Source organism: Varanus komodoensis, unplaced genomic scaffold, assembly GCF_004798865.1.
Source record: "Varanus komodoensis strain SLA01 unplaced genomic scaffold, ASM479886v1 scaffold49, whole genome shotgun sequence".
In the NCBI taxonomy this organism is placed as follows: Eukaryota; Metazoa; Chordata; class Lepidosauria; order Squamata; family Varanidae; genus Varanus; species Varanus komodoensis.
In genome coordinates this window covers 158355-185917 of record NW_025336072.1, presented here as the reverse complement: position 1 = coordinate 185917, position 27563 = coordinate 158355, and the positions used below count along the sequence as shown (strand labels likewise).

Here is a 27563-nt window from a genome sequence, read left to right as displayed (position 1 = left end):
GGGGGTGGGGGTACATGGCCAGAGGCGGCTGCACTGAGCCCCCTGGCTGCGTCTGCACAAGATGGGCCAGAGCTGCGGCTAGCTTTGCACGTGAGCCAGCGCCTCGCCCTGTTTCCACAGGTGGCAAAAGCCTGGGGCGTCTTCAGGCCCCTGCTAGGCTGACCGTGTGACACAGTTGGGTCGTCCTCCGCTAGGTAGGCCATAGCCTGGGCATCCTCTTCAGCCTTCCACCTCTTCAGACTGGATGGTTTTATTTATTTATTTTCCGATTCATATCCTGCCTTTTCCTACAGAGGGCTCAAGGCAGTTTACCCCATTCTCCTCCATCTTCTCCCCACAACAACCACCCTGTGAGGTAGGTTGGGCTGAGGGTCTGTGACTGGCCCAAAGTCACCCAGTTGGCTCCATGGCTGAGTGGGGACTCGAACCCGGATCCTCTGAGTCCCAGTCCCGCACTCTTAACCACTACGCCACACTGGATGATGCCTGTGAGCAAAGATGGAAGCAAAGAAGCCTGCAGAGGAGACCCTTCCCAGGGCAGCCAGGAAGTTGGCTGGGTCAACGCGGATGCTGGGGAAGGGTCTGCAGGGGGTGCAGCTGGGTGACGGCGACCCAGGAGCACAAGGGCAGGCCTACGCGATCATTTTGTTTCAGAGCTGACCCAAGACCTATCCAGTTCATCACTCTGTTCCCATAGTGGCCAACCAGGAGCCCGTGGCAAGTCCACAGGCAGGACATGAGCCCAAGGGCACCTCCCAGCAGCTGGGGTGCACTGGCACACTAGAACTGATGCTGGAAGGATCAAAGAGCCCTCAGGAGGAGTAGCCCCGGGTGGGAGGGATTTGGGTCGGCCTTTCCTGGAATAGGCTGTGGGACCAGAGTGGGGCTCATGCCCTGCTGGGTATTGTAAGCCCCATCATCTTGCCAGGGTGCCGGGCAGACGCACAGGCCAGGCGCTGGGATAGTTGTTCTGGGTCGGTAAAGCAACCGAACTGAAGCAGGGGAACAGGCCTGGCCTGGAGTGCCTGCTGCCTCCGCTGGCTGGCTGGCCCCGCGGTCCATGGCCGGCCGGCCTGCTCAGCCAGCCTCTCACTCACTCACGTGGTTGGCCGGCTGGCCTGGCTGCTCCTGCCCAGAGGCCGCTCCTGCCCTGTGTCCCAACCGGGGGCTCCAGCAGGGGGTGGCTGACCTCTCATGGGAGCTCTGCGCCTGGGCACAAGGCCACGGCAGCCCCCATAGTAAGAAGCGGCGGTGGCCAGCGGCACAGCGGACAGGTGTCCAGTTGCGCTCTTGGCATGGAAAGCAGCTGGTGGGGAGCCTCCGGGCACCCTCTGAAGGGGGTGGGCGGCAGCCGCAGGCCCTCCTGGGGAAGCGAGGGTGGACAGCGTGCGGCTCCTCGCCCTTCCCGCCCTGCTCCTGATGTGGTTGCCTCAGCCTGCCTCCTGGAGGGCTGGCCCCGAGTCGAAGCGAGGGTGGGACCTTCAGAAGCAGCTTTCACTCTCGTGACTTGGCTCTGTGGATTGCAGGCACTGCTGCAGCGCAGCCGCCGAGGTGAACTATACCAGCGGTGGAAATGGTGCCTTTCTGTCCCATCCCTTCCCAGGCCCTGCCACTCACCCTCCTCCCAAACCTGCAGCAGCAAGCCAGGCTTTAATTCTGCCCTGCATGGAATGGGAGCTGGGCTGTAGCAGGGTGCAACCAGACCCTTGTTTTCGGTCATCTGGAGCTCTTGGGGTATTATTATTATTATTATTGAATTATATTGCTATCCTGCCATTTTTCCTTCCAAGGAACCCAAGCTGGCTGACATAATTCTCCTCCTTTCCTCAATCTTGTTCTCACAACAACAATCCTGTGAGGTAGGGTTGAGCCAAGAGCCAGCGACTGGCCCAAATCTCACCTGGTGAGCTCCATGGCTGAGGGGGGACTAGAACTTGGATCACTGCAGTCCTGGTCCTGTGCTCTTAGCCACAACACTCTGGCTCTCTTTGCTATAGTGAGTGGCCGGGGACTCACTCGGCCAACTTTCCAGGGGCCTTTGCTCTTGGATTCTGAAGGGGAGGACACCAAGGAAGAGGCGAAGAGAAGGCAGGTGGATGAAAGGAGGGGAGGAGCCTCTGAAGCTGCATCAAGGTTTCCCAGGCTGACTGCGAGAGCAGGTATCCCTTGGAAGAGACAGGAAGGGACTCCAGAGATGGGGGAGAGCTGTTGCTTTGCCCAGGCCCTGACCCACAGCGAGGCATCGGGAGAGACATGCTACCCAGTTGCGGGCTTGTGTAGGTCTCACGGACCGGCTCTCCACCAGTGGGAGCCACCCTGAAGGTGGAGCCTGCAGTGTGAATGACGGGGAAGGACTGGGAAGACGTTTCCAGGTTGGCCTCCACACTCTTGCATTCTTTGCATGGGCAGAGGCTTCCTAGGGGCTTTTAGAGTTGTATTGTCTCGTTAGCTGTGAAGTGCTAACGCAGACCTGCATTGCAAAGGACTGTCTGGTGTTTTGGAGCATGGGGCAAGAAGAGGAGGGTCCGGATTCTGGCAACCAGGCAGTGCAGCAGGATTCTGTTGGTCATCTCAGTATAAGGAATGCTATTGCCTCCTTACAGCTCCTGCTTCCCCTTCAAACCAGCGAGCAGCTCCAGCGGCCAAGCCCAAAGTGGCCCTGGATCCCCATATCCGCCTCAAGGACGACAAACTTGAACTGGTGAGTCCGACAAGCACTGACAAGGAGAGGCTTGATTCCCCAGCAGAGAGGCCCGTCTCTTTCTGAAACCACGTTCAGCAGGATGTCTGAGGGCCTCGAACTGAGGGCCAGGAAGGGTGCGGCAGGGGAAGGCAGGCCCAGCTGAAGAGCTCCGGGAAAATGAATGCTCAGGCAGAGGTTCAGCTGAGCCTTCAGGGACAGGGAGTTGCACAGTGGGAGCCGGTCGCCCGAGATGCTTTTCCACTCGGCTCCATGGCTGACCATGGGTGGTCCCACCAACTGAAGAGAGCAATTCAGGGCCCCTGGTCAGTCTCCCGAGAGCCACAAGTGGGCTTGGATGGCCTCAGAGGGAAGCGTGGGAGATCCACCTCCTTCCTCCAGTGCCCACAGAGACAAAACCAGGCCAACTGCTTCTCTGAGGGCAGAAGAACAACCTTAGGAAGGGGGAAGGAAGTGCATGAAGACGGATGGAGGGATGAGGGTCCGGAGCGGCCGAGATGCAGTGTCCCCTGAGCTACCTCCAGCCTGCTTCTCTCCACCGTCCTCCAAAGCCCCCTCGCTGCAGAGACTGCAGAGACTCCCTAAAATGAGGGAGGTTGGAGGGTGGGGGAGCAAGGAGGGCCTCTTCCACGCCTTCCGTCCTCCTGGCTTCAGTACAGTGAACGCAAGCATCTTTGAAGCCTCTGAGTTCCAACGTTTCTGAGTCACAAAGGCACAGCCTGTAGGATCGTGCCCTAAAGGTCCCCGACACCCTGTTTGGTCTTAAAGACTTGAAGGGACCTAAGCATAGAAGGCTATTACTCGATTATCCCACTTTCCCTTTGCGGAAAAGGTACTCGTAAAAGATGGACTAACAAAGTTGAAAAAGGAAATGAAACACCACCACTGTGGCATTACATATATCAGTATATGTACATATCCAGTATCTCATTGGATCCAGATTTATCCTTAGAATAAATTCTAAGGATAAATAATCCTTAGAAACAACTATTCAATCGATGAGATTTCAGCTCAACTTGATTTCAATGGGTTTGTCCTAAGGATGACTATCTAAGCCAGCACTTTCTAAATACTGAACTTATAAGCACGCAGGAGAGCATTCATGGAATCAGTAGGACTGCTGGGGACCCTGACAGGTAACTCCAGGGTTAGGCAAATGGCAGGTGAATGGCCCACCATGGCCAGGAAATTTCAGCCAGAGATTCTTCTGGAAAGGAAGGGCCAGTTTAGAGAAGGAAGGATCTCTTCCCTCTGCATCCCATGGGGTGGATTTAATCAAGGTGTCTTCATCGGTTTGAGTTTGAGGAAGGGATGCTGGAAGAAATCCCCAAAGCAAACTCATCTGATCTGTAGTTCCTGAATGAATGTACAACCCATACCTGACCTGTGTTAAAATCCTATACAGTTCAAAAAGATGGTCCAAGGACCATCTTGTAAACATTTATTTTATTTCAGCATTTATTTATTTATTTATTTATTTATTTATTTATTTATTTATTTATTTATTTTGCAGGCGATGGCTGTTTGGAGCCATGACAAAGCACAGCTTCTGCTTTGTGTGTTTTCTCTGGGAGGCTTTTGGGGAGATGGCACAGAAAATCTCACAGCCACCTCCATGGGTTACGTAGGACATCTCTGGGAGGGGTGGGAGGCTGTCTATTCAGGAGTAATTGCCCGTATCCCAGAATGCCAGGGAGGCTTTCATGACCTCCTTCCAGAGAAAACAAGGTCTGGGTGAGCCCCCTGCAATTTCTTACAGCTTGGGCATGGGGCGGAGGGCATGTAGCAATCCATAATGATTGCCCCCTTCTCCAAACAGATGGGGACCCCTTCCGCTAGCGTGCACCCTACTCCAGTAACTAGTTGGTGGCCTGGGGCTCAGCTCTTCTCTGTTTTGGAGCACACTTCTGGCTGTGGCTCATGTGGCCTGAAAGCCCCTTCCCCCTTCCCCACTATGCTGCCACTGGCCTGACAGGGATGCTACCCTGAAAGGTGTACGACAGCCTTGTTGACCAGGTGGGCCCCTTTCCTGGTCCTTGTGCAGTCCTCCAGCCTCGAGGTGATGGAGGCACACATGAATGCAAGCGCATTTACCAGTGGATCTCCATGGCTTCTTGCTTGTTGCCTCTTCTCTCTGCCACCACCCCTGACCCTGCTGCTCTGCCTTTCCTGTTCTGGCCACATGCTCCTCACCTGAAGATGCTGCAGTACCTGAGCCTGGACATGAGTGAGGACAAGAAGAGGCAATTGCATCAGAGCCTGACCACAGACTCACAGGGGACCGTGTCCTATGGAGGTGAGCGCAAGCGCTGTTCCCCCACCTGGCACCGCGTGGTGGGCCGCCACACCTGTTATTCCCCGTGAGAGTGGGCAGTGGAGAAATGGATCTCCTTTTTTCATCGAGAGAGGTGGCTTATATAATCTCCCTCCTATTTGTTTTATCCTCACAACAACTTTGTCAGGTAGGGTAGGCTAAGACTCAGTGAATGGGCTAGAGGTGTCCAGGGAGTGGCATGGCCAAGCGAAGAGCAGTACCACATTGTCCTAGGCCCACCTCCGCACCCCGACCGCTGCACCACTCCGGGTCTTGACATGATTGCTTCTGTCTTGATCAGACGAGGGGAAACAATGATCTGGTTTAGTTCCTTTGCTCTTAGAGACTTTGCTTGGTCGCCCAGCCCGTCGCACTGGCGCTGCGTGGCGTGCTTGTGGGGCTGCTGGCCAGACAGGCTCCTCTGTTCTCTTTGGGGACAGTCCCAGAGCCACCCAGGGAGCTCCATCCCCAAGACAGGGCTGGAACCCAGATCTCTGAAGTTCAGTCTAGCACACTGGCCACTGCAGCACAGCGAAACCTTGCTGGATCATACTGATGGTTGGTCTAGGCCAGGATTTTACTTCCCACCAGGTGTCTCCAGGAAACCCAAAGTGCCCCAACAGCTGCTTTTGGGGAACATATGGCTGACAAAGTAGAAGCTACATGTCAGTGGGGCTGAGTAGCCATTCCAGATGCCACCCTGAACTTTTAAGGAGCTATCCATGGTACTCCACCTGGTCTTGGGTTAGGGTTCAGCACCATGGATAGCTCCTTTGAGGCCCAGAGCAGGCATACATCCCTGCTGTCACTGGAGCCACCTGCCTTGGTTGCCAGTGCTGCCAGTGACTCCTGATGGACCTTCGGGGGTCCTGCTCAGAAAAGAGCAGGCCAGTGGGTCCTGATGATGAGACCTTCTTAGTGGGGGCTTCATGGTTGCAGAGTTCCAACTTTCCCTCCAGTTTTAATGGGTCCTGAAGATCTTCCTTTTCCATTAGGCCCATAATGAATGAGATTGTGCTGATTGTTTATCCCAGTGCTTGTCCTTTATAGAACTTTAGAGTTGAAAGGGACTCTTCCCCAGCCTGGTGTGCTCCAGGCGTTGTGCAGTTCTGTCCCCGTCAGCCCTCGCCTGAATAGCCTAAGGTCAGGAATGTAGTCCCAAGGATCAGGAGGGCACCAGACTGGGAGAGGGTGATGTAGCCCAACTCCTGCTTAGTCAGGGTGTGATTACAGCACCTGGCAGACAGCACTTGAGCCAAAGCATGTCAGAGAAATCCAAGAAAGATCGAACGAGTCTGCATGTCTGTGAATCCAACCCATGCATTCCACAGCAGGCCGGGTTTTCCTGAGTCAAATGCATTCTGTGGACATTTTAAATTCCTGGAATTTTACACAGATGTGTGATGTAAAATACAATTATTCTTTTGAACAACACTGGCTGAAAACAACCATTTCCCCCCCTCCCTGAAGTCATAATGTGAAAATGTACATGGGGGTGGGGGGATTTGCAGCTTTGTAGTAGTGCCAATTTGCACAAGTATGGATGCCCACAAGTTTGGTAAAAGTCCAGTTCCATCCGTGAGTGGTTGATGAAACACACGTGAACTGATTGGCCGGCCTGCGATGTGCAGATGGAATTGCTCTACTAAAAATTGGCCGTCCCTTGTCCAGTTTCTGCTCAAAGCTATAGCGAAGGGGAGCTTATCATCTCTTGGAGCAGCATGCTTGGCCATCAAGCGGCATCGCCATCAGGGCTCTGTTCCCCACGACTGCCTGAAGCTGGCTTCCTTCTCTGGCTTCCACTGGTCCTAGTCCCGCCCTCAGATGAAGCAGGGAATGACTCCCCTCCTTCTCGGGGCCTTTCGCGGCTTGCTTTGTTGCCTCTCATGACTGGGCTTTTGTGTTTTTGCAAAGCACCTTGGGAAGATGTGTGTCTTTAATAGGCAAATACACATGATTAATAATCATAAATAAATGCATCTCTTCTTAAAGATTCTCTGCCTCTCTAGGCACAGCTTTTAGCAAAAGAAAATATTCAAGGGGAGAGGCTCTAAAAATGTGTTATGTTCAAAAATGACACTATTGTGGACTGCTGTCTGGGGTTTGGTGATGAAAAGGTGATGGAAAGCTTTTTCTGACACTGAGCGTGTCATTCCAAGGAGCTGCCTTCATTAGTACAGTGGGGCTTGTTGCATTAAGAGACCAGTAATTCCTGGATGCCCCCAAGCCCACTGCTAGCTTGTGTATTGGTGGTGCTTTTTTGGCCACATTGGAAATAAAGAGAAAGCTTTCTAGGCCACAAAAGGCCACACTTGTGGAAGGGACCTGGTCAGAGCGCCAAAAGGAGGAATCTGTACAAAGCCAGAGAACAACATGTGCACGCAGAGTTGGTGTGACTGAGCACCCCAACTGCAGCAGTCATTTTTGTCTGAGACAAAACCCGACTGGGCCTGATCAGATATAATAGGAAAGCCCAGCTTCCTGCTCTGTTCAAGTACCTGCACGATCTTTTGGCTTCCCCATCCTCTTCTTCATCACCACCAGAAGCATCTGTTTCTCCTTTTCAATAAATAGGTCCTAGTTAAATTTGAATCCATGGGACTGTGGCTTGTTCACATGCCAATTAATGAACAAACTGGGATCAAACTGTGCTCTTTGATTTTATTTTTTATTTATTTTATTTTCCGATTTATATCCTGCCTTTTTCCTACAAAGGGCTCAAGGCAGCTTACATCTCCTCCTGCATCTTATCCCCACAACAACAACCCTGTGAGGTAGGTTGGGCTGAGAGTCTGTGACTGGCCCAAAGTCACCCAGTTGGCTCCATGGCCGAGCGGGGACTAGAACCCAGATCGCCTGAGTCCCAGTCCCTCGCTCTTAACCACTACACCACACTGGCTCTCTTGACTGGCTCTTTTGACTTGTTCATTAACAAACATTGAAATGAAATGCACCTTCCTTGGTTTGGATGTTCCTATGGCTTGTATTAAAGCAGAAACAGCTGTTTCTGCTCTCTTCACAGCCATACAAGGGAAGGGAAATGCAGGCTTATCCACGGCATGAGATGGCGTGACTACTGAGATGGTTCAGACATAGTGCCAAGCTAGGCTTTGGAAAGCCGGGCAGAGGTTGCTTGCCATGTCCGACCTATACCACAACACCCGAACTGCTATAGCAGCATTTGAAACATTGCTTCATCTTAGCACAACATCCAGGGGTCATCAAGGGAGAGAGTAGAAGAGGGGAGCAAAACCGGAACCCCACTGTTTGCTTGTGTGTCAGCAGCATGAATCCTAATTTACAGAGTAAGCTAAAGTTCCAGCAAACCCTTTGTGCTGTCCAAAGTTACTGCTGCATTAATGCACCACACCTGTCTGAATGCTTATTGTTCCTCTCCCTTCTTCCCTCGCACAGACTTCCTCCAGGCTCTCCGGGATCTGCTGCCAGAGGAGCAGGAGGACGCCAGCCTCAGTTCCAGTTCCGTGCTCTTCACCCAGCATGAAGTGGCCACCTTACTGGACACTTCAGCTTTCCATTCTCTGGTAGCTCTGACATAGCTCGATGTTTCTTGTTCGTTTTCCCTCTGCCTGTGCTTGGGTGGGGTGAAGTGTCCTTCTGTTTAGAAGCTGCTTAATGATGATCTGAGCATTTTCTAAAAGCAAAGCAAAACGGTCACCCTTGTCCAGCAAAGGAGACTAACATGTAGAGTCAAGATTTTGCATGTAAACTCAACACCTCCTGACACGCCTTAACCGAACCAGATGGATGCATCGTGCAAAAAGTGATCCCAGCTTGAACCAAGAGCTAAAAGCAACTGGCTTGAGTGTGAGAGAGAGTGCCGTTGTACTGGGGCCTCTTTGTATTCCTCAGTGCAAGGGAGAACGCATATGAATAGCAGTGTTGCGCACGATGGGACTAAATCAAAGCCAGTCGAAGCCCAGAGGCCGCATGCGCAGAGATGAAGGGGAAGACGATCACATGGAAACAGAAAGAATTGTCCCAATAGCCATTGTAAAGACATGGAAGAGAACAACAAAAGAGGAAAACAAGAAAGCTCTTTCAGAAGGACCAAGAAATCAAAGGGAAATTCAAATGTAGATTAGGAATGCTGAAAGTGAAAAGGGGGCATACTATCTGTCCAGGAGAGAATAAGGTGGAAACAGTATAGACAAGATTATACAGAAGAGATGAAAGGATGACAGATTCTTTTGAAGAGGAATCTTACAAGGAAGAGCCTGCAGCATTAGAAAGTGAAGTGAACACTGCTCTGAATGCACTTGAGAAGAAAAAAACACCCAGAGTAGAGAGGATGCCCACACAAGAATCAATACAGATCATCTTGATCTCTTCTAAAGCTAAGATTTTCAGCTTAAACTTTCAGCATTAAAATTCACTGAGGAAATGCTTTGCTATGATTTTTAAAGTTCATAGGCCAGGCTACCGTTATGCAGAGAGAAGATCATTGGCCAAGCATTGCTATGCAGATGTTCCCACTTTGCCTAACCTCAGGAAGGACTAAGCCTTAAGTTACCTGTACTTGCTGAGAGCCTTTCTGATGCTGGCAGAAGCCTCCTGAGGAAAAAAGTTCACCCAGAACAATGGCCTTTCCTAGGCGGCATTTTTTTCCTGAGGTGATTTCAACTGGGGTAAAAAAATAACCCCAAATGAAACTGATGGCAGCACGACTGGCCGTTGGCATGGTCAAGCAGACTTGTGTGGCTGCCGCGGTGGATGGTCCTTGCTTTGGTGGGGAGAGGCACATATCCTGAAGGTGCCTGGCTGTCAGGAGGCCGTAACTTACGCCTCCAATTAACTCACACAGCAGTCAGCAATAAAACTTAGGACTTTTATTGCTATTTACTACAAGATTTACGATGCAACAGATAAGCTCTGACAACGAGCTCCTAGCAGCTCAGCTGCCCCCTCCTTTCCGAACTAAGAGGAAGAAAGTCACGTGAACCTTAACCTCCTCTCACATTTCTCTGTCCGTGGGTGGGACAAACTTCTCTCCTGCCATTCCAAATGGTCTAGCCTCTGCAATCTTCTCCGGAGTTGGGCGTTCTGTAAATTTCCTGTTACGTCTTCCTGTTCTCCAGGACTCAGCCTAGCAGCTTCAGAGTCTGGGGGCGGGGGGACAACTTGTTCAAACACCTCGGAGTCTACAGGAAGGGAAGCTGCACCCTGCTCCAACAACTCAGAGCCAGGATGCGGGGAGGCTACTTGCGAGGAAGCCTCAGAGTCGGGTTGCAAGGGGGCCATTTGGGCCCTGGGCCCCAAGTATAAATCTCCTTGTTCCCACGCCGGACCCTCACTGTGAGCTTCTGGCCCTCTTTCGTGTGCCAACACCTCTGCCGAGCCGTAAGGCATGGCACTGGCCCACCCATCCTCTCTCACGTGGCGTGCAATCCTTCTTGCAGACCTGTGACTCCATCAGCTGCAACGACAACGAAGAGCTAGAGCAGCTGCAGCTGGAAACTGCAGACCTGCGACAAGAGGTGCGGAGGCTAAAGGTGAGGGACTCACCTGGGAAGGGGTAAGAGAGGTGATTTGAAGTCCTGGGCAAGTGCCCACATTTCTACCCCTGGTGCCGGCCCATGAAATTCTCCATGTCTCCTTTAGCAACATTAGAGGCTGTTTTCTATCAGGGCAGACTACCAATTTATCTAGCCAGGACTGTCCTTGCTGACTGACAGCAGCTCAAATGCATACATAAATAAATCAATATTTAACCAGCTTACCTGGAGGTGGCAGGAGTATGAACGGAAGTTTTTGCATGCCAAACCTGTGCTCTACCAGTGGCTTACAGCTCTTTCCCAAGATGGAGAAGGGAAAGAGACCGGCTTAGGTCATCTTTAGTTAAATTGTAAATCTGTAGGCAAAATCTGGTTGGTTTTCACTTACGTGCAATATGTAGTCAGTCACTGTGTTATTTCTAGAGCGCTTTCCCTCCCAAGGGGCCCAGGGCAATGCACAACATAGTAATTTTTTAAAAAGTTGGTCAGAATTTTAAACAATCATAAAACATATTGGTTATATTTAACTGATTAAGACATCCACAATAAAATCTATCAGTCAGATATAACTATAACCCTCCACCACTGCAAAATTAGACTGAAAACATGAAAATGTTAAGGAGAATACCTTGACCGATATTCATTACAAACTGGTATATAGACTGCCAAAATATGTAGATTTTTTTCTACCTGAAAAGTGATGCCCATAGAAAGCATGGTGAAATTTTGGAATGAACAAGGACAGGGCATTTTTAATTATTTTTTGAGTGACAAGATGGTATGGCATGTTTGCTTGCTTGCTTTGCTCTGCTCCCTAGTCTCTCCTGAAGGAGGTGGAGAGCACCAAGAAGTCCATGGAAGATGAGCTTCAAAGACTGAACCAGGTCAGTGAAAGGTTGGGAGATAGATGAACTGCCTTGCTCACATTGGCATGGCTGAGCAAGGAATTAATGGCTAGAATGGCAGTACCAGCTCACAGTGCAAGAACTCTGGCTTTTTGCTAGGGATGCCAACCAAGTTCTCTGCATTGGGTGTCAGAATCAAGACTTGGCAGGGATCTGCCAAGTCCATTTCAAAAGGAGTCATTTTCCTGGGGAAAGAATGGCTCTTGAACATGTGCACTGCATAGGAGTGTGACTTTTGTGCTTTGCCATCCATGCTCCGCTGCAGGAATATCATTGTGCACACAGAGATGGGCTTGTGGCTGCTTGTCAGCCCTCAAATTCGGTGCCCCATCGCATCTCGCAGATGAAGCAGTGCATGTCCTCATTGTCCTAAGGGAGATTTCTGGCAGAAACCCCACCCCCACCCTGGGGCTAGCATGGCCTGTTGCTGAAAGCTCTGCCTGGCCATCTGGCTGCTGAACGCATGTGCACTGCAATCGCTTGTCTTCCGTTGGTTTCGGGGCTTGGAGGGTGTTTTGTACTGGGGTTAAAAATACACGCTGACATAATTTTCCTAGAATAGATGATCAGAAGGTGAAAGTATTGCTAAGCAACTGCAGCGTGTGGAGTGGTGGGCTGCGTGCTGTGTTCGTGATGCATACGAGCACATGTGAACCACAGGCAAGAAGCAGCTGCCCACTTAGAAATTTGGAGAGGCAGGAGGCAGGGTGGAACCTTGCAGAACAGTTGTCTTCCAACCTGGCACCCTCTGGGTGTGCTGCACTGCAAGTCATATCATTGGCCAGGCTCACTGGGGAGTATGGGATGGTTAGCACACCCCGTTTGGAAGGAATCTGTTTGGAGAAGGCTGTTGTAGGGTGATGGTAGCAACTTACCCTGCCAGTGTGTCAATACAGCACCCCCAGAAGGGCAAACAAGAGGAGCTGCAGTTGACCAGGACCTGCCCCAATAAATGAGAAAGAGATGGAGAAAATGGGAGGCTCTTCCCCGGAAACTGGATGCCTAAGTTGAGGTTCCACAGGTGGTGGAAGACGTTTGAATACAGACTGGATTTGGGGGGGCCAGGGGCATGGCAAGGTCTGGCAAGCGAGGATGTAGGAGGGTGGAAGTCTGCGGGTTCCCCGGGTTGGCTTCCCAGGTAGCATCCTGCTTTTCTGTGGGCTCCCTGGATAATGTGTTGCGCATTCGCATGGCTGCCTGCCAGGGAACGAGCCTGTGTGAGCACTGCGCAAGCAGTGGCCCTCTTCCCCTCGCAGCCCTTGCAGCCTTCGTTTGTGCTGCATGCGATGCCAAAGGAGATGGCTGGTTAGGCAGCTGGAACTCTGCACATGTTCATGGGCTTCCTCTCGGTTCAGCTTGGCTTGCTTCCAGTGAAGGGTCCAAGCCTGAGACGAAGTCTGCAAACGGAGGAGGGGCAGACTCTGGGGAGCTTCGTTGCAGTGCCAGCGGGAAGGTGGACAGGGGTTGGGCCTGTTCGGTACAACGGCCCCATACGTGGAGGCTCCCTGTCCAGCTGCCGGGCAACCTCAGCTGGAACACCTGGACCAGGAGGGGTGGAAGGAGGGCCAAACCTTCCTCAGGCACTGGCCAGCGCCTGGCAAGGTGAAGCAGGGCCAGAGGCAAAAGCCAGGTCAGGAGCAGGTGAGGGGCAGATGCCAGCAGAGGCAGGGCAGGATTCGTGCTGCCCGCGCAATCGTAATGGCTTGCTCTCTTCTCCTGTGAGTTTGTGTAATGAAAGCTTTGTCTGGCAGCGTATTCTGCACTCTAACAAGAAGTGCCGCCTCTTTGCAGCCCAGACGTGCTTGTACACAATGGAACAGCCCAGCCCTGTGCGCCTCGGTGGGGACATTTCGGGTGGGCAGGAATATGTGGGGGTGCAGACCCTGGGGTCCTCATCTCACCCGCTGAGGATTCCGTGGAGAGCCACATCCCCCCCACCCCCGGTTGATGGCTCCCTGCTTTTGGGCAGCCCTGGGCCACCCAGCCCCGCTGTGCTGCAGTTTGGCCCAACGAGCTTCTCTGCAGTGCAATTTGGCCCTACTGTGCATAGCGTGAAGGGAACGATTTCAGCCGTAACATTCCGCTTCCTTCCCACGCGCCCCTGCCCCCGCCCCCCCCTTGCAGAAGGCACTGGGGTTCCTCTCGGAGAACCGAAGCCTGCAGAGCAAGCTGCAGGTGGCTGAGGTGTCCCAGCGGCAGGCACACAGCGCAGAGCAAGACTACGAGGAAGTGATCCACCTGCTGGAGGCAGAGATCGCTGAGCTGAAAACGCAGCTTGCGGGGAAGAAGGCCAAGCGGGCTTCCGAGACAGAGGTCAGTCTGCAGGGAGGGGTCCGTTGGGACCGCCCCCACCCCCAGTGGGGTGTGCCCCAGGGTTGTTGCACTGCACCCTGTCAGGGAAGGAAGGGTGGCTGCAGGCACCCTGGGGTGCGCCATCGAGAAAGGTGCAAGGGACTCAAACGAGTCTGGGCTACTGAGACTCGGAACTGCATGTTGAGTAGTGATTGGCCTTTCCCAGGCTTCATGAATTCTGTGGACTTTCTGTAATTTTATGCAAATTCATTCATATAAAATAAGAAAAAAAAAGACTAGAAATGAGCGTTTCCTTTATCGGCTGAAGTACAGAAATGCACATTTGTCAGAGATGTATGCTTTTGCAGGGGGGGGGAATTGATGCATTTTGGGGAATGTAAATTTGCACAACTGAGAATTTGCATAAATGCATATGTGTGTGTTCAAAATCCAGTTCAATCCACAAGTGGACAATGGAACAAAAGGTAAAAGGCTGAAAATTTGTGAACAGATTTTACAATGTGCTTACATTTCTAAGTCAGAAGAGGCTGTATTAGATAGAACATTCATGTAGACAGAACATTCATGTTTCCGTTGTGCATGCAATGTGTGTGGCAAGCTGGTTTTCACAGAAGGGAAGTGTGGATGGACGGATCATTCAGTTTCACTCCAGTATCTCAGTTTTCTGCAGTCTTAAACTTGGTTCATCAGGAACACTGAACATTTTTTTAAACAGGTTTGTATTAAAGTTCATTGTGTACATGTCTCTTAAAACATAATTTTGAATGTATTTTTGTCAAATACATCCTTTTTTGCAGGCAGCATTCCTAATACACTGCATTTGAAATTATTTTTCCCTAATATGCATATTTATGAGTGAATGTTTGACTAGAAAGCTCCACTGCAGCTTTTGAAGGAGAACAGCTTTCAATGGATCATTGTGTTTTGGTTCAAAAGTGCAACATTGGGTGAATATACATTAAAATGCACGTTTTAATGAATCCTCACCCACCAAAGGAAACAGGGAATTGAGACTATTGGTCCTTGTTGTCCAGAAGGGCCTCCTCTGACCTTCCAAACTGTGTCCAGTTCTGGACACAACACTTGAAGAAGGTTCCCTGTACACTGGAATGAATTCAGAAAACTGTAGCAAAGATGATCAGGGGACTAGAAACGAAACATTACAAGGAAAGATGGGAGAAACTGAGCATGTTTAGCCTTGAGTAGGAAGACTGAGGGAGGACACGAAAGCTTTTTTCAAGTGCTTCAGGGGCTGTCACCTGGAAAGAGGACATGAGGTTGTACAATCATACCGGCAGCAATTTTGTGGGAGCACGCACAGCGAGAGAGTGCTCCCCATGTAGCCACTGACCTCAAAAGGCTGAGGGCCCCTGGGGTGCCGGCACCTGTGCCTCTTGTTCTGAGCAAAACGGTGAGAAGGGTGGATGCGAGAGAGTCATATAAAATGATACACAGCGTGGAGGAAGCGGATGATCTTAGAACTCACGGAGTTTATCCAATAAAGCTGTGGAAGAGGAGGTTCGGGATAAATGAAGGGCTTCTTCACAGCCAGCAATGCATCATTTGGTTCATAGCTAGGCTAGGGATTGCTTACGCCAGGAAGTAGCCATGGCCACCATCCGGAAAGCTTCAAGAGCGGATTAGACAAATGCGTGAAGGATGAGGCTATCAAGGGCAGCTAGGCATGGCGGCTGCACGCTCCTGCCAGCGCTGGAGGAACACAGCCAGAGACGAGGCTGCGATTGTCTCCTGTCCTGCTTGGGGGCTCCTGTGTGAGTGGAATGCTGGACAGGAGAGAGCCCTGGTCTGGTCCGTTTGCATGCTTGGCCTACCCAGTGACCAAAAGGGGCTCAAATGTGTAAGGGGGCTGGCCCAAGACTGAAGCCCTTTCTTCTGGGTAGCACGCAGATCCCCTTAGATAGCGTCAGTGCTCGTGGTTCATCCTTTGGGAAAGTCATCTCATTTCTTCTCTTCCCCTCTTGTTTTCCCTCTCCAAATCAGACCGATATCCTAGAGCTGAAAAAGCGTCTGTCTTTGCTTGATGGGCAGCTGAGAAAATCTGAGGTTACCCGGAAATGCCTGGAAATCTACAACAGGAAGCTGCTCTTGTTCGTACAGGTGAAGCGCTGAAGTGCCAGCAGCTATGTAGACCCGGCTGCCTTGGGCATCCAAAGAGCCGCAGCACAAAGGAACTGATGGTCACTGCGATGGCTCCAGTCACCTGCTGTGCAGATGAAATGCATCAACCATGGACAGTACTACTACTGCTATTGCTGCTGCTGCTATGTCCTACTGCTGTTTGTAGTAGCAGTAATAACAATAAATAGTAGGAGTGGGGTTGTAGTAAATACTACTATTAGTACTAGTGAAATAACAAACACCACTACTAGTAGCAATAGCAATACAGTAAATACTGTCGCGGTGGTCATGCGTAAGGGCTGAGCCCAGCACCTCTGCAAGACGTGGCCTTTGCTCTTGACTCAGAGGAACATGGCAGGACCCAGCACCCGGAGCCCTGTGGGCCTGCTGGGGGAACAGGGCGGGACCAAGCATTAGGGGTCCCAGGGCTGAATATCGGACCAGAGGGGTGGGGAGCAGCTGGGCCTTTTTACAGCTGCTGAAATCAGGCTCAGAGACTTGGGAGCGCTCTTCTGCTGTGTGTCAGGCAGCTAGATGGAGCCTCCTGCAGGACACGCTGTTCCATTCTCTGGTGCTCTGCACCCTCATTTCTGCCTCTGGCATGAAATGCTGAGTGTTGTGGTCACAGAGCAGGGTTGGTCCTCTTTGGAGAGAGCATGTGTGCATTTTTAACCCCCTCAGGCCTTTTTCCCTCTAAAGATGTTTATTTCTGCAAAGCTTTATTTATTCAGTTACATGTATAGCCCGCCTTTTCTTCATCTCACAAGGAATCCAAGGTGGTTCCTCCTCCTCTCCATTTATCCTCACAACAACCCTGTGAGGTAGCTTACACTGAAAGTCAGCGAGTGACCCAAAGTCACCAGTGAGCTTCATAGTGGAGTGGGGACTTGAACCCTGATCTTCTGACTCCCACTGCTACACTCGAGCCACTGGCTGTCTTGGGATCCTCTTAGCCTGCTGAGACCTCTGCTTTCAGTGCGGATGGAACCACTTTAATGGTCAGTGGTGGGGAACATGTCAGAAGGGGGTTCCTGCTTTTTCCCTAGTGATAATTGATCTCCTGTATCTTCTGTAGCTAAATTTTCGATCAAGATTAATCCATATGATTGATGTGGCTTTCATCAATTTGCTTGGCCTGAGGGGCTTTTTGTTTCTTTTTATTATCATGGACTCCTATGGGCCCTCCTTAGGGTTAGCAGCAAGGGGACTAGACTTTTAAAGGATCCAGGAAACAAAACCCTCCCCAGGAAAGCAATGAGTTGCATTCTTGTAATACTGAAAGCCCCTTTCCCCCACTTTCTCTCTCCCAGAATGCCCATAAGCTTTTGAGCACACCCTGTGCACTACCGGAGGAGAAGAGGTGAGAAACATGCTTGGGAATCATCTTTAGCGTTTGCGCAGAGTGCGTATGAGTGTTCAAAACACTTCATAGAACAGCAGTAATCCTTGCAACAACCCTGTAAGGTAGGCCAGCTTTTTCACCGTAGTGCAGACGGTGAGCCTGAGACCACAGCGGCTTTGCTTGCAGGGCCCCCTAGTGAGTTTGGGCTCAGGTGAGTCTGGAGCATGTGGCACCCAGCACGGAAATATCAGAAAGGTCTGTTCTTTCTTGCAAGAGCTGACAGTCAAGCAGACGAGGACAAAACAGGGAGAACCACAGAGACGCCTCTTCAGTCTCCAGATCTTGCGGGCCTCTTGATCGCAGAGGCAAATGAATTGCTGGAGCCGAGCACCTTGTCTAACACTCCACAGGACGGTAAGTTCCTTTCCCATCCCCTGCTAGACAGCCAAATGTCTGACTCGGTGTAGCTCCTGTGAAAAAGAAGCAGTTCTGTTGTGCAAGGAAGACAAAGGCAAACCCTGCATAGTCCAGTGGTGCGGACAGGCTCTCTGCAGGGCTTTGGATGTAAAGTGTGACTCAGCCAGTCCTGGGATGTGAAGCCACTGCCGTGACTCCAAGAGGTAGTTTGGGGAGCCTCAGGGCCAGGGTTCTGCAACCCCAACTTACAATATTTATGTAACCCTCCAATAACCAAAGTTCTGGGAGAGGTTTAAATTAAAAATTAAGACTCAGGAAAGAATGAAAGGAGATTAAAAATGAGATTAAAAAGTTTAACTGTGGAAAACCAGAGTAAAAACAATAGGGTCAAGTAGCATTTGTGCCAGACTGAAAAAGCAGTAAAAGATTTTAAGATGGAAAAGCCTGAGGGAACCAGGAGCACTGTAGCAGGCACAGAGAACCTCAACGGATGTGCCAGGGGGTCTTCTCAGAAAAGCACAGCCAGGATCCAAAGGGCATCGCAAGTAGGCTCTGCATTTGTTCTTCTGCAAAATAGCAGTCAGAAGATTTTGGCCCATCTAGGAGACAACTGCCCCTTGTTCAGTTGCAGAAAACCTTCTGGGTGAGCTAGCTATTTATTTATTGTGAGCTAAATAAGTTAGGCCCCAACGGGAGCCAGTAGGTCTTCTATTCCCCATATTAGCTTCAGAAATGCTCTCTCGTACCACACTGCCACTGCTGGTGCTTCCCTCGTGGCTTCCATGGGGCAGACGCCTGTATTTCTCCTCCCCTTCGCTCTGGTCCTGCTACAAAAGCAGACCTTGATCCTGAGAGCCCCTTTCCCAGTGCTGCCGACAAAGGTAGTGCCAGGTAAAGGAGAAAGAATGAACACATTGTTTTCTTCACCTACTGCTGCAACAATTTCGTTCCTGTTTGCAAAGTGGATGAGGGAAACGAAATCTCTCTCTTGCAACTGCAAAGATGAAAGGGAAAGGCCTGAAAAGGCTTGATCCTCCAATCAGTCACAGAATTCATCCTTTTACAAAATGTGCACTTGCATCCATGTTGGAAAATATGATACTCTGGGGCATCCTTTATCCATTGGGTACCCACTTTGAAAATGGGCGCATTATTCCTCTGTGAAAAAGCCCAGTTTTCCTCTTTGGGGATGGTGGGTGGGAAATGCCCAAACTGAGCAAGGCAAGGCAAACTGAGCATCAAGGTGGGGAAAGGGGAGCCGTTCCAGCCTCTAAGCCCCGGTTTGACCATCATGGGCTGTCAGAGAGAGGGGTGAAGGAAGAGCCCCAGGGCAAAGGGGTAGTTGGGGAGGGGGCTTGGAGACTCTCGGGCAGGTGGGGCAGAGGGCTGGCATGCAGCTGGCGGAGAAAGCAGAAGGGGTTCTCCTCAGGCTCTGAATAAAACCCGAGCTGAAGAACCCCTCGGGCTGGCGGGGCAGCCAACAGCGGTCCTGCCACCGGCCACCAGCATTCCCCGGCGCTGAGGACGCACAGTGCCATCTCTGGCATAGAGGCCGACGCGAGAACCGGTGGCCTTTTATGCCAGGCGAGTGGAGTCTGCAATGTCCAGTGTCACCGTGCTGGCACTCTCTGAACTTCCGCCCTGTTTTGCTTGTCTTGACAGCTCTCCTGCAGGACTGGGATGGCTGCCCAGCTGGGGACGGTGCCCCGGACTGCCGAGAGTGAGTACCCAGGTGGCCTCTCCCCAGTGGCGGCCACCCCATCCCCCAGAGCTCCTTCAGCGCAAGGCTTGCCTCTCTTATCGCCAAGGGTCCAGCAGGGCCCACAGACAAAAGCCCTCTTCTTCCTCACTGCGACCTGCTGGTCCACCCGCCCGCCTGCCCGTTGCCTGGCCCAGATACGAGGTGCCACTGCTGACTCGCTCCTGGCCTCTCCGCCTGCTCCTCAAGCAGGGAATGGCGAGAAATGGGGGACAGAGAAGCAGTTGCTGGTGACAGTGGCACTGAGAAGGGAGGCTCACCACCACAGGAGGCCCGTCCAGGATGCCTTTCCCCCGGGCCCTCGGGAGCCTGCTGCAGGTGCTGTACCCCCACAGCAGAACCTTTCTGTGGCACGCACACTGCCAAGGGGAAATATGGCAGTCAGGACCTCAGGTTGCTCCTCCCCATTACCCCACCAGACCTTCTGAAATGTCATCAAGAATTACCAAGCACAGCGGCCATAAGGACTGGAAGCTTGCTCCTCCGCCTCATCCCCAGTTCTGAACCCTGAAGCTGGAAGCACACTGGATCTTGCACAACCCAGCTGCCCATGTGAGAAATAAGCACTGCCCGGGAAAGAAGCATTCACGCAACACCAGCCGCTTACAACAGAATGACCCGGAATAGCTGAGCTCATTCTGCCCCTAGGAGCTTACAGTTTAACGTTTGACAGAAGCTCCCTCCACGGTCACTGGACGACTTGGACCAAATCGCGTCTAGACTGCTGCATTGGGAATGAAGACTGAGTCAGGGAGCAGCATTGCGGTCCCGACATTTTTAAATACAGGGCAGTGTCTGTGCATGGCCCCCCAAGAGATCTTAGTTCAGTGCTGAAAATGATTTGCATTAGGATCAGGAAATTTTCTTGGCAATTCACAGATACCTGAGTTATCCAAGGTTCTTTGAAAATGTGATTGAAAATGCATTATAGTTGATTAAAGATCAAGCACATCTCTTCTGCTATCCCGTCTGCCAGACCACCCACGGTTTCCTGAAATGCAACATTTTTGCTCATTCCGTTTGCCCTATAGGGGATCTGCTGCATCCAGCCTGCAGTTTTTCCTCTTCTCAGTTGCTTTCCAGTATGAAAAGGCACGTGGGTGGAAATGGCAGCTTGGGATTGGCACATATAAGGATGGGAAACAATTATTTGAATGTAAGCTCCCAACTCTGTACCTCTGAAAATAGGCAAACTAGAATTTTATTTATTTATTTAGAAAATTTCTATGCCGCCCCATTCACCGAAGCCTCGGGGCAGCTCACAAATATATCAATTAAAATATTATACAATAAAAATATAAAACAAGTTAACAATATAAAATAAGTCGCCCTGGCTGAAGAATAAAATAAATAAATAGTATTAGCAGTTAAAATGACGTTTGAATAAAAAGGTCTTTGCCTGGCGCCGAAAAACAAATAACAACGGCGCCAGGTGGACCTCTCTGGGGAGCGCATTCCATAGATTGGGCGCCACTGCAGAGAAAGCCCTCTTCCGAGTACTTACCTTCCTAATATCCTTCACGGAGGGTTCCCGGAGAAGGGCCTCTCCCACAGATCTCAGGGGGCGGACGGGCATATATGGACGTAAGTGCTCCTTCAGGTAAACAGAACCCAAGCCGTTTAGGGCTTTATAGGTCATCACCAACACCTTGAATTGGGCCCGGACTTCAATCGAAAGCCAGTGAAGCTGACGGAGGACTGGGGTTATATGAGAACAATGCCCAGCCCCCGTCAGCAGCCTGGCAGCTCTATTTTGAACCAATTGAAGTATCCGGACCATCTTCAAGGGTAGCCCCACGTAGAACGCGTTACAGAAGTCAAGGCGGGAAGTCACCAACGCATGTGTCACTGTCGCCAGGCAGTCGTACTCCAGTTAGGGGCGCAGCTGATGGATCAGCCAAAGCTGAAGGAAAGCGCTCCTCGCCACTGCTGTCACCTGAGCTTCCAGTGAAAGCTCTGGGTCGAGGAGCACTCCCAAGCTGCGGACCTTGTCCCTAAGAAGGAGTGCAACCCCATTCAGGACTAGGTTCAATTCACCCTCACTGAAGCCTGATCCGCCAACCAACAGGACCTCCGTCTTGTCTGGATTGAGTTCAGTTTATTGGCCCTCATCCAGCCTATTACCTCGGCCAGGCACCGGTTCAGCACAGCCACTGCCTCACCTGGATTGGTGGAGAAAGAGAGGTAGAGCTGGGCATCATCAGCGTATTGATGATTCCGCAGCCCACACCTCCTGATGACCTCTCCCAGCGGTTTCATGTAGATGTTGAATAGCAAGGGGGGCAAAATGGACCCCTGCAGAACTCCATGGCATAGCTGCCATGGTGCAGAGCCATAGTCCCCCAGCACACCTTATTTGCCTTTCTTATGAAATCTAACCTTTGCCCAATGTTGCAATTTAGTTCTCATCTTGAATAATACATACAAACGTGGGGATATTTGGAAGGAATGCACACAAGAATGCATACATTGATGAAAATAATGCTCAAAGTGCATTACATTAGAAAAACTGCGAATGAAAAGAACTTATTGGGCAGAATTGCACACAGAAAAGCACAAAATACAAACAAAAAAGCAACCGCATTTGAATGCAAAGCAAGAAAAAATAGTTCAGGATGAACTGAACATATGATTGGAAAAATGGGAGAGGAACTGAAATCAATACGTCCGTCCATCCCATAGTCTACTGAACGTTGCACAGATATTTTGCAGGATTGCCTCCTGTGAGGGTGCACAGCGTGAGATGTGGGCACGGGAACAGGCTGCCGCACCCTGGAGGCCAGTGCCACTGAGGCAGCTTCTGCAGGGAGGCACCTCCAGTTCTTAGATCATTCTTCCCCCAGGCTCCCAGGTACTGCTCATCAAGGCTCTGGAAGCTGCAAAGGGTTGGGAACAATCCTGCCACTACCAGGGACCTTGTCCTGGTGCCAGGCCAGCAAATGTTGCCCTGGCGCTGCCCAGATCCTGACACCTCCCCCCCCCCGCCACTGTTGCCCCTCCATTTGAGCTCCAGCCACACACCTCCCAGAGCAAAGAACAGCAAACCACAACAGTGGGGGACGTGACGTGGTCCAATCTCCTTGCTCATGTGGCCCGCCGAGTGGCCAAAGGCAAAAAGCTGTCCCAGCAAGAAGGGGCAGCGGGGCCGCTGGGTTTGCACCAGGCCCACTTGCAAGACTGGGTCTCGGGGGTGCCTGGGACGCTGCCCCCTGCGGAGAGCTGAATTCTCCAGGCTGGAGTTCAGTGCTGGCTGTGGGCTCGGGAGCGCCTCAGGATCCTCCCCTTTGCCAGGACTGTCCCAGTCGCCTTTTCTGCTCCCCTTCTTTCTGCTACTCACTCACTGGGCAGGGGGCCAAGGGCAGGGGGCTTGCAAGCTGTGCCTCCTCAGCCCCACAATTGTCCGAGCCCAGAGCAAGAGATGGGAGGCCAAGCGGGGGGGCGGGCGGCAGAGCAACTTCAGGGGGCTCTTTGCAGTGGGAAGCCCCCAAGACAGGCACGAGTGCAGTATTGGTCATCTTCTGCCCCTCATGTTCACTGGCCACCAGGATCCAAAGGCAGGCTGCTTCCGGCTTTGAGGAAGCGTGCGGCCAGGAGGATGAGTGGCCATTGGTAACTTTACTCCCCCAGATTGCATGGCAGATGGAGCAAGGGAGAAACCATTTGGACCAGGCTTCCCCAGCCTGGAGTCCTTGAGATGCTTTGAACTTCAGTTCCCAGTAACCCCAGGTAGCAGTGTGGCCTATGGTCAGGAATGATGGGTATTGGCATCCAAAACAGCAGGGGGGAACAAGCGGGAGTGCGCCAACATAAGGCAGGCCAGCTTTGAACAGCCACACCAACTGCTCACACACACCATGCCTGCATTACGACCAGCAGCAGCAGGAGGCAGGGATGAAGAAGACGATTTGGAATCCTTAGTCCATTTTCTGTTGCTTTGTGTGCTGCTGCTTTTTCAGAATTGATGAAGATGCAAACTATTTTTCAAGTCTTGCAGGCCATAAAATCCCATTGCAAAATTAACACAAGACAGGGCTCTTCTATGTGGCATCTGCAAGGCCAGACTACGGAGCTATTCCTCCTTTACTTCTGTAGCAAGGGCCGGAGGGAGTCCTTCTTCCCAAAAACCTCTGGAGGCAGGAGGCAAGCTCACCCCCACCCCTCATGGAGCCCCAGGGCAACACAGCCAGAGTGGCACAAGCAGGATGCCCATTCACGCACAGCTGCAAACACAGAGAAGGGGGGCATTCCGACATGTTGTGATTGCCCTCCAACCCACCTATAGCTACTCGTTTGTGGTGGTCTCCAGCTCACTTTTTCAAAGTGCCAGATGGGCCCACAGGCCCCCAAAGGCCAGAGTCCCTAATATCCAGAAGAACAATCTCATTTCTCCAAGACCCATTCTCTTTCGTGATCCCAGTCTAGAACTGAAGGAGCCATTGCTTTTCTGGGTTCTTTTGCCTATGGTGTGGTCTGATCCCTTCTTGTGATGTGACATAACATCTGTTCTAAATTTTCCAGTCACCTGCACCAGAAGACAACATGGCCCCTTCCTCCAAGCCAGAGCAGTGACGATGACCTGCAGTCCACCAGCATCTTCCAGGATTCTTCTGAGAAGCCTGCATAAGTCCTTCTGCCTTGATAGACTCCCATTCTTAATCTTGTGTATTCAGAATCTGGACAATTCTGCTCTGGAGGCAGAAATAGAATGACTCAGAACTGAAAAGAACTGGACGTGTGTTTCTCAAGAAGAGAAACTCTCCCAACCCATCAAGATTAAACAACAATCCCATCTTCTGGAAGGCCACCTCTGGAAGGCTATAGATGAGGCCAATCTCCATTACTCGGCAGCTTTAGTGGGTGGGTGGGGGGACATTCGTGGGAAGTGTTGCTGCGAAATTCTTGAACTTCCCAGGCTGGCGGTTAGAGGACTACTGACTTACCATAACAGAAGCACCAACGTCTAGTTGGGGGTCACCCAGAATTTCTTCAGATTTCTCATGAAATACCAAAGGATACTTTTCAGGCTGTAGGTTGTTGTAGTTTTTCCTTCTTAGCTATGTATAGATGTCTTTGGACACATCTTGCTCTCAGTTGTGTGAAGAATTCTTTGAAGTGTAGCACTGGAAGGTAAGGTGATGAACCACACAAGGGTTTCTTCCCTGAAAGAAGCAGCACTAAATAACAAAAAATGATATGGCTCTCCAAAGGCTGCATTAAGACTGGAGCAGGCTTTCTGGACTACCCATCTCAATAGCAAACCTAAAAAATGGTGAGAAATAATACAATAATTAGGGATGGATAGATTGATGGGGGTGGGGAGGTAATGTGACTAGCAAATACTGTGTTAGAGATCAGATGTGAGCACACAGTTTTGGCAAATAAAATAACGATACAGCCCTTGAGACTAGAGATGACTAACGGAATTATGTCAATTAAATTGTTTGTTTCCTGTCCTTATGATTAACATTTAAAATATGTTAACTCCCCAACAAGTCAAGGCAATCTACAGAATATTTGAAGAATTAACATCACATTGCATTTTCTATTTGCCTTTCTTCATCTTGCAAGAGGAAAGACTTACAAAGTTCTCCACTTCTCCATTTTATCCTCACAACAACCCTGTGAGGTAGGTTAGACTCAGAGTCCCTGATTTGCCCAAAGTCAGCCATTGGGCTTCATGACCAAGTGGGGACTAGAACCCAGATCTCCTGAGTCCCAACTCCAGCACTCTTAACCACTAAACTACACTGGGTGTTAATACTACAGTTAAAACTGTTACTGTACCATACATAAACAACTGTGAAGCTTTGTTCAAACATCCACCCATAATGCTACTTTTACAAACTTTTGAAACAAAGGAACTTTTTAAAAACAAGAAACTTGTGTCAGGCATGTTCTTATACATCTTTTTACTGATTAAAATATTTGTATTCCCCTCCTTTATCTTCAATAAATCTTAGAAAACAGAGGTGCCAGATGACTGGGGAAGGGCTAACAATGTCCCTATCTTCAAACAGGGGGAAAAAGATGAACCTGAGAACTAAAGACAAGTTAGTCTGACATCAATCCCTGGAAAAAATCTGCAGCAAATAATTAAAAAATCAGACTGCAAGTATCTTGAAGAAAATGCAGTGATTAATAGAAACCAACATGGATTTAATGAATAATTCCTGTCAGACTACTTTAATCTCATTTTTGGACTGTGTAAACTCCCAAATGGACAGAGGGAACACTGAGGACATAATCTACCTAGATGTTAGCAAAGCTTTCAACATGGTGCCCCATGACTTTCCAATAAACAAATTAGCAAAAAGCAAAATAGAAAAACTATTAGGTGGATTCAAAAGTGGCTGCTAAATTGGACACAAAGAGTGCTCATCAATGGCACTTTCTCAAACTGGAGAAAGGGAATTAGTGAGGTGCCGCAGGGTCCAATCCTGGGCCCAGTGCTCTTCAACATCTTTATTAATAATTTGGGTGAGGAAGTACAAGGAAAGATAATCAGATTTGCAGATGATACAAAACTGAGTGGAATAGCAAACACCCTAGAAGACAGAATGAAGATCCAGGCAATTTTGATAAATGTGAACACTAGGTGAAAGCAACAGAATGAAATTCAATAAGGACAAGTGCCAAGTCCTCCACCTAGGAAAAAGAAACCAAAGGCATTGATACAAGATGGGGAATTTGTGGCTCAATGAAGCTGAAAAAGACCTAGAGTAATTGTGGGTGGCAGGCTAAAGATTTGCCAACAATGCAATGCAGCTGCCAAAAGGGTAAATGTTATTTTGGGATGCATTAAAGTATTATTTCCATTCTGCCTGAAGCTGAGGAATTGGACGTTCTCCTGGCAATGGGTTTGGACCAGGTGAAAGCGGCCATAAGGCAGACGCTGTTAGATATTGAATGACAAGAGGTGATCAGCAGCACTCCCAACTTCCCGGCTGTGCAGAGAGTTAGATATGTCATTCCCCAGCTGCCCACCTCTCGCTAACAGGGCTCCCGAGGCATAGGTGGGCTTTCTTTCTAGTCAGATGGAGAGCACTCCACTTGGGTATAATTGAAGGCAGCTACATGGGGATTCTCTTGCCCGAAAGAGCTTGCTCCTGTGGCTCAGGAGAAGAGGAAACAACAGAGCATGGCCGTTTTTACTGCTCGCTTTACCAGGAAGTACACGATAAGTTTATCCTCTCCCTGATTAGAAAATTTACTGGCCACTTGGATGCAGAGGTGGACAAGATAATCCTTATGGGAACTAACCACAGATCACAGCCCAGAGAGTGAGTTTTTCAGCAAATGCTTGTAAAAAGGATATTGTCCGTAATGAGTATAAATGGTAACATCTGCCTTTTTAAAAAAAATACAATGAGTATCATCATCTGTTTGGATTTTAAATCTAAATGTACAGTGACCGGGATTTACACATTGTTTCTTTCATAATGCTGGTCATTGCCAGTATTAATAAACTGATTGATTGACTCCTACATAAGTAAGCTTTGGACGTGATTTAGGGCTGAACTCTTTCCACATCTACCTGGGAGTCGGCCTTGAACCACTGAACCCAGTGAGCACAGTCCGTGTGTGCTGCGGGTGAGTCATGATCGTCGGGGCGCCAGTACTCTTAGCTAGTTCTGCACAGATGGGCACCTCACTCAGCAAGCACGGGGAGACGCTTTCCAGAAGGGCTGCCAGGTCGCCCCTTTGCAACAGAAGTCTTGTGCTTCTTTAAAGACAAGCAACCGCTTTCCCCTTTGCAAACCATCTTCTCGGGCCTTGGCTCTAACACGATGAAAGCAAAAAAATAAACAAAGCAAGCCTCCCCCCAAACCCCAGCCGGCCGCGAGGCCCTTCCCTCGCAGCCGTTAGCCTGAATGGCTAATCCAATAGCCATTAGTGGCTGAAGAGCCGCCAGTACATGCAGTACATGCACCACGTATAATGTAGATGCACACAGTCCATGGGGGGGATACGTAGAGGCATATTCGCGTTGCGCCGGCACGTGCACCTGCATACACACGTGTGCACGCATCCCCACCTCCACAGCGACGAAGAGGCTGCGGTAAGCCGTCTACCCAATCGGCGGGCGGCCGCGGGCGCAGCCTCCGCACCGCGCGGGTAGGCGTGGCCTGGGCGCGCAGTGGGCGTGGCGCCAGGAGCCGC

General features: G+C 50.5%; 1 protein-coding gene across 1 annotated transcript in view; it reads left to right on the top strand.

Annotated features, from left to right (window-relative positions):
• LOC123031105 (syntaxin-binding protein 4-like) overlaps nt 1-24027 on the top strand; it is a 44544-nt gene extending 20517 nt beyond the window's left edge. Inside the window, exons 8-18 of the mRNA XM_044445572.1 lie at nt 2627-2701; nt 4901-4997; nt 8430-8557; nt 10433-10525; nt 11347-11412; nt 13558-13746; nt 15748-15864; nt 17196-17245; nt 17502-17641; nt 19307-19364; nt 23922-24027. Of these exons, the coding sequence (XP_044301507.1) occupies nt 2627-2701; nt 4901-4997; nt 8430-8557; nt 10433-10525; nt 11347-11412; nt 13558-13746; nt 15748-15864; nt 17196-17245; nt 17502-17641; nt 19307-19364; nt 23922-24027 (1119 nt within the window). The remainder of the gene's footprint in view (nt 1-2626; nt 2702-4900; nt 4998-8429; nt 8558-10432; nt 10526-11346; nt 11413-13557; nt 13747-15747; nt 15865-17195; nt 17246-17501; nt 17642-19306; nt 19365-23921) is intronic.
• The last annotated feature ends 3536 nt before the right edge of the window (nt 24028-27563 follow it).